General features: G+C 52.1%; 1 protein-coding gene across 1 annotated transcript; it reads left to right on the top strand.

Moving 5' to 3' along the window:
- The first annotated feature begins 1,276 nt into the window (after positions 1–1,276).
- Positions 1,277–5,043, top strand: NFKBIA (NFKB inhibitor alpha). The gene is made up of 6 exons (XM_064460271.1): positions 1,277–1,633; positions 1,982–2,090; positions 2,595–2,805; positions 3,295–3,383; positions 3,513–3,773; positions 4,305–5,043. Exons 1-6 carry the CDS (start codon positions 1,362–1,364, stop codon positions 4,350–4,352), a joined length of 990 nt encoding a protein of 329 aa, XP_064316341.1. The 5' UTR covers positions 1,277–1,361; the 3' UTR covers positions 4,353–5,043.
- Positions 5,044–6,183: the final 1,140 nt, after the last annotated feature.

Here is a 6,183-nt window from a genome sequence, read left to right as displayed (position 1 = left end):
GTGTGGGAATTCCCCACATCTGAGAAGTAGAAGCAAAAATTCACCAGGGAAAAATTCAGCCCTGTCAGCCCGCAGACAATGCCTTTTATCCATGTGGGAGCCTGCATTTATCCAGTTTTCATTACCCACAGATGGCACGACAGCAGTAAAAAGGAGCAGAAAAGAATCATTAGGAATGGCCAGAGACAGTAAGAATAACAGCAGAATATGTAATTTCTTCTTAAAAAGGTTTGCTCAGTTATGAATATGTACCTTTTGCAAAGAGGCCTGTTCAGCCCTGGACCAGAACTGGATGTACAAGGGTGGCGCAGAATTCTCCCCATCATTCCTGTTCCCACTGCACTGAAACCGAGTGAAAAACCTCCACAGCAGAGTTGCCCAATCCTCTAAACATTGAGGCAGCACCGGCACACTTGCAGGTATCCTTACAGTGTAACACCAGTCATGTGCAACACTACCTAAATCTCTCCAGAAAGCCATAACCCCCCCTACCCTGAGCAACAGCAGAGCAGGCAGTGCGCTGATGCAGTTGCAGCTCTGGGTGGTGTTGAGTTCCCCAAATTTTTCACATGACCTCGCTACTCTTGGCTGGCTATGAAGCCTGTTCCTGCTCATCAAAGGAGAGTGCTGGTTAATGACTCCTGAGGAAGGCCCTCTCACCAGCCTTCAAAATGATTTTCGCTCAGGGAACTGCCATTGTGCAGACGAGGGCCATGGAGAGCTATGGAAGAGAGCGGTCACGTTACGCTGCACCTCATGGGTGGTGGAGCTTCTCCAAGCGCAATGACCGCCACTTTGTACGCTTACAGACTGGTCTTCTGGACAGAGACGTCCCACAGGCCCTCTTACCAAAGAGCAACCTGGTGGGAACTCAAGGGGGGAATGCAGTGTGCAATCCAGGCCTGCAGCGCCCGGCGTGTGTGTACGCGGTCCTCAGCATGCAAGGGAGCAAGCACCCCAGCAGCGTGCGGGGGGCCCTCACAGGGAGCAAAGACCCCCGCAGCTACCGAGGAGGGGGCACCGGGAGCCCCACGACCGGGCAGGGCAGGGAAAGCCCCTCGGGAAAGCTTGCAAGGGGCAGCCGCCTAGGGCGAAGCAGGGAAGTACCGACGGGGACGCCGGGGAGGCGAGTACTTCCCCCTTGACGTGGAAACACGCCAAATCTCCTCCCGGGGCGACCTCTTCCCTCCCCTCCCGAGGGGCGGCGGCGGGGAGGGAGGAGGCCGGCCGAGCCGATCCGCCCTCCCTGCCACCGCCCGCGGCGCCGAGCAGGACCAGACCCGTCGGTCGGGCTTTGACTGGCTGGAAATTCCCGTCCTCGGCGGCTCCTCCCCCGCAGAAATCCCCTCGCCGGGGTGTATATGCCAAGCGCCGCCGCCGCCGCCGCTCACTCGCAGCGAACCGCCGCCATGATCAGCGCCCGCCGCCTCGTCGAGCCGCCGGTTATGGAGGGCTACGAGCAACCCAAGAAAGAGCGTCAAGGCGGGTTCCCGCTCGACGATCGCCACGATAGCGGCTTGGACTCCATGAAGGAAGAGGAGTACCGGCAGCTGGTGAAGGAGCTGGAGGACATACGCCTGCAGCCCCGCGAACCGCCCGCCTGGGCACAGCAGCTGACGGAGGACGGGGACACGTAAGTGGGGGTCGAGGCCGTGGTTGGTGGGGGGTACGCGGGGACACAGCCACGGACGCGGGCGGGCCGGGGGGAAGGCGGCACGGCGAGGAGGGGACAGGATGTGCTGCCGGCGGGCAGGCGCCGGGCTGGGCCGCGGCGCGGCGGGGAGCGGAGGGCGGAAAGTCCCTGGAGGGGCGCCAGGGAGAGGCGGCTCCCGCCGCGGCGGAAAGCCCCGGCCGCCGAAAGCCCCGGCTTGCGACACCCGCGCGTGGCCCTGCCCCGGGCCCGCCTCGCCCCCCGCCCGATCTCGGGGGTTTTTAATGTGAGTCGTTTAATTATTTGTTTTCCCCCCCTCCACCTCTGCAGTTTTCTCCACTTGGCGATTATTCACGAGGAAAAATCCCTGAGCCTGGAGGTGATCCGGCAGACGGCCGGGGACCGTGCCTTCCTGAACTTCCAGAACAACCTCAGCCAGGTACTTTCACATCCGCAGACCCCAATCCGGATCAGCCACTGCCGCCCCCACAAAAGCCTTCAGGGGAATAACACACAGACACGCACACACCCCCCCAAAAAAAAGTCCTTAAATTTTTTTGGTTTTAATTGATGGATATTAAATCGAAGCCTACATCCAGGAAAGTCCCCAGCTGGTTCCAGCCAGTGTTAGTACACTTCCTCGCCTCTGAGAGTGGCATTTGACAACTGCATTTTTCAAATATGATGCAATGAGTTGCATCCCTCTTTACTGGGATGTTAATGATACCCTTCATATGGATTGACTGTTTGGTATCCAGAGAGCTCGTCACTTCCAGACTAAAGAGCAACTATACAATACATTGGGAAGCGTGAAGAAAGTTTCTGGGGTGTGTTTTTAATTGGAGGCACATGTCGCCAAGTGGTCAAGGGGTCTGTTTGTCCAGACGCTGCTGCCAAGTTGGTGGTGTAACTTACAGGTCTGCATTTTCTCTTTTGCCTGCAGACTCCTCTTCACCTGGCAGTGATCACCGATCAGCCTGAAATTGCTGAGCACCTTCTGAAGGCCGGATGCGACCTGGAAATCAGGGACTTCCGAGGAAACACCCCCCTGCACATTGCCTGCCAGCAGGGCTCCCTGAGGAGCGTCAGTGTCCTCACGCAGTACTGCCAGCCACACCACCTCCTCGCTGTCCTGCAGGCAACCAACTACAACGGTATGCGCATGCTGCTGTACGTCGATGTCAGTGCGCTGTACCGCGGGTAGAGTTGTTGTCCCTCAGAGCTCAAAGATCCCTGGAGAGGTGAAGGATCATTATGCCCATTTGAGAGTTGAGGAGCCCAAAGCACACAGCAATGTCTGACTTCTTCAAAATGTCACTGTTGTGTAGGCCTCCTCACTGTTGATTATTGGCTCTCATGGCTTTGAATTTTGCATTTTTAGTGAGTACTTTTCGAGTACTCCTCTTGGTTTTTTTTGTTAAAATAAGGTGCAGTCAAACACTGGAATAAAGCCTCTAGGAAATCTTTCAAAATCCACCCCTATTATTCACACTTACTGGAAGTTGGAAAATACTTCTGGAAAACACCCTTTTGCCATGGATGAGTTGCAAACTTAGATATCGTCCAGTCTTACCATCTTGACTTTAAGCAAATGATAGGGCATTATGTTAGACTTACTCAAATTTCACCTTCATGTTTTGCAGGACATACATGTCTCCATTTGGCGTCTATTCAAGGATACCTGGCTATTGTCGAGTACTTGCTGTCCTTGGGAGCAGATGTAAATGCTCAGGTATGTAACATACACTGTCAATTTAGCTGAGCAGAGCTGTGTAGTCGTAAGAATCAACAGGTTCTGTTCGTAAGAATCAACTGGCTCTGGCTCTCCTAAAATGCCCAACCTTCTGTTATTTTCACATAGGAGCCATGCAATGGCAGAACAGCACTACATTTGGCTGTCGACCTGCAGAATTCAGACCTGGTGTCGCTTCTGGTGAAACACGGGGCAGATGTCAACAAAGTGACCTACCAGGGCTATTCCCCCTATCAGCTCACGTGGGGAAGAGACAACTCCAGCATACAGGAACAGCTGAAGCAGCTGACCACAGCCGACCTGCAGATGTTGCCAGAAAGTGAGGATGAGGAGAGCAGTGAATCGGAGCCTGAATTCACAGAGGATGAAGTAAGTAGCTGTTTGCACCTTTTCAAGAGAAAGGGAAAATCTTGCCCTTTGTAGGTTGGTTTGTTTTTTTTTTTTTGGTGGTGCCACTCTGGTGACATGCTCCAGTGGCCTCTCACCTATATAACTGACAGGTATAAATAGCCCATAAACTAAGGTTACGCTGTCAGCCATCAGCAACGTGGCAGTTGGGGCAAGCATATAAATAGAATAAATTTAAGAACAAAACACAAAAAATACATGAGGGAACTGAGGTTAATAACTTCATACAACATGAGTTGCTGAATGTCATTTTGTTGTGGATACCTACAGAACCTTGTGAGATAAAATTCAAGTTAGTGGGTGGTTTTCTCCTCCCCAGCATTTGTTTTTCTAATGTTCTCAGTGCTGTTAAATGGCAAACGTAACTATTTCAGTGTAGAAATTTTATACACTGCCAAAGTCAGGGCATGCAGTGTTTGGCAGTTATCCCAGAGTGGATACAATACTCCCAGTAAGAGTTTTGCATTAACAGCCTTTTGTTCTTTCTTCCAGCTTATATATGATGACTGCCTTATTGGAGGACGACAGCTGTCATTTTAAAGGAGAGCGTTCTGTAAAAAGAAGTGACTGTGTACATATGTATAGAAAAAAGATTTTCTTCATTTAAAAAGAAAGTCACAACGCAGAGTGACAAAACCGGAGGGAAATACTACGCTGCCCAGCAAGGAGCATGTAATTGTAACTGGACGGTTCCAAGTTCTGGCCTGTGTTTAAATACAGGAGCGGGATGTGTAACATCGGTAGAGATCTGTGATTATTCACACCACCTGATAAAGAGCCACATAGCCAATCTTCTCAACCCTATGAAGGTAACAGACTACACATCCAACCTGCTAGTTACAGAAAGCTATCTTGTGGCATTAAGTACCACGAGGAACACGTGTTCTCTCATGGCAAGGCAGGCGCATACCAACGCCCCATCTTCTTGGAGACTGTGTTAATCTGTGTTGGGCTCGTGGCGCTCCCTGGCCTTACTTACCCACCTCAGCTGCTCTCAGTGGGGTGTCCCAGGTGGAGGAGTCAAACCAAGGGACTGGTGACATCCTGGCTGTAAGGAGAAAGATAAAAATAATGTTAACTGTGGGCATTGGAAACTCTTTTTCACACCATGTGTGTCATAATTGCTAAACTTGTTAACAATTGTATATTGGGTAAATACTGTACATTTTTGTTTATAATTATTTTGGTACAAGTGAGATATGTATTTATTAAAAAAAGTCAGATTACTGTACCTGGTCTGTGAAATGGTTCATTGCCCACCTCATTGTCCTGAGATACATGGGAATCCACCTAGTTTGCTTTTTAAGAAACATTTAACACCTAGTAGACTGATGGGGTCACAGGCTCAGGGGTTTTAGGTGGTTCACCTCAGCAGCGGTAAGACATCTAAGCAGCTCTCAGCCCTTCTGCTGCAGCTAATTTTGGAAGCAGACGTAGGTGTCTTTTCCGGTGCCCATTGTGGTAGGCGTGTTGAGGGGCTGGGATTCCCCCTCTATCACGCAAGCACCAGGCTGCCCGGCTGCTAGAGAGGGGTTTCGAGGCTGGCTGTGGCAGCACCCACCCGCCCGCCCTCATGGCACCTTTTGTTCCAGCTCCAGTACACGGCAGCTCTTGCTGGGACTTGCCCGGGGAGGCTGGAGGTTTGCAGCACAGTCCCGCGCCTGCCCGCCCTCTCGTTTATCACTCAGCCCAGCTCCAGTTTGAACTCGGACACCTTCGGATTTTCCAAAGGGGGTTTCCACAGGAAGAGGGAGCACATGCCTGGGAACACGTGCTGCAGCTGCCTTCCACCCCTGAAATTCAGGCACGGGGCCTCCCCTGCTCCCTCCTGCGGGAGCTATAGCTCTCCTTGTCCAATTCACAGTGGTGGAGGATGTGGCTTTAACCTGTGTTCTTCCCCAGCATTCAGGCAGACTGAAGCACTTTGCTCAAATCCTCACTTGCACCTGGTTAGCTCTTTGCAGCGTGTCACAGCGCAGGACTAATTTTAGCCATAGATTTTAGCCCATTGTGTGACCATGTAAAGGTTGTGTGAAGGGTGACCATGCCCCATTCCTCCTGTGCTGTAACCCCCTGGATGGGGATGGGGTGAGGCAGAGCTGCTGATGCAGGACTGAGCTCTGCCAAGAATGTTGGCATGGGGACTCCTGTGCTGCTGGCACCCAGCCTGGCTGAGGCCACCAGAGAAGACCATGGCTCTAGGCTGCACAGGGATACCCATTCCCTTTTCTGCCCTGCTCTTCCTGAGGGGTTCCTGACGTATGACCTGCTCTAAGGAGGGCTCTCTGGTATGAGGAAGAGTACCACAGCTGAATGGGTGCTTCCTAATTTGCATGGGAGCCAAAGGCCATTGTGGAAAGCATTATATAAA

This window comes from Phalacrocorax carbo, chromosome 9, assembly GCF_963921805.1.
Source record: "Phalacrocorax carbo chromosome 9, bPhaCar2.1, whole genome shotgun sequence".
NCBI lineage: Eukaryota > Metazoa > Chordata > Aves > Suliformes > Phalacrocoracidae > Phalacrocorax > Phalacrocorax carbo.
The sequence above is the reverse complement of the archived record's forward strand: the minus strand, read 5'-3'. Positions and strand labels throughout refer to the sequence as shown.

Bases quoted from the DNA above. Each gene is read 5' to 3' on its own strand.
- NFKBIA (XM_064460271.1), top strand. From the start codon at position 1,362: ATGCCAAGCGCCGCCGCCGCCGCCGCTCACTCGCAGCGAACCGCCGCC. The intron at 3,384-3,512 runs GTATGTAACATA...ATTTTCACATAG, and splicing joins GAGCAGATGTAAATGCTCAG to GAGCCATGCAATGGCAGAAC. The intron at 3,774-4,304 runs GTAAGTAGCTGT...TCTTTCTTCCAG, and splicing joins CTGAATTCACAGAGGATGAA to CTTATATATGATGACTGCCT.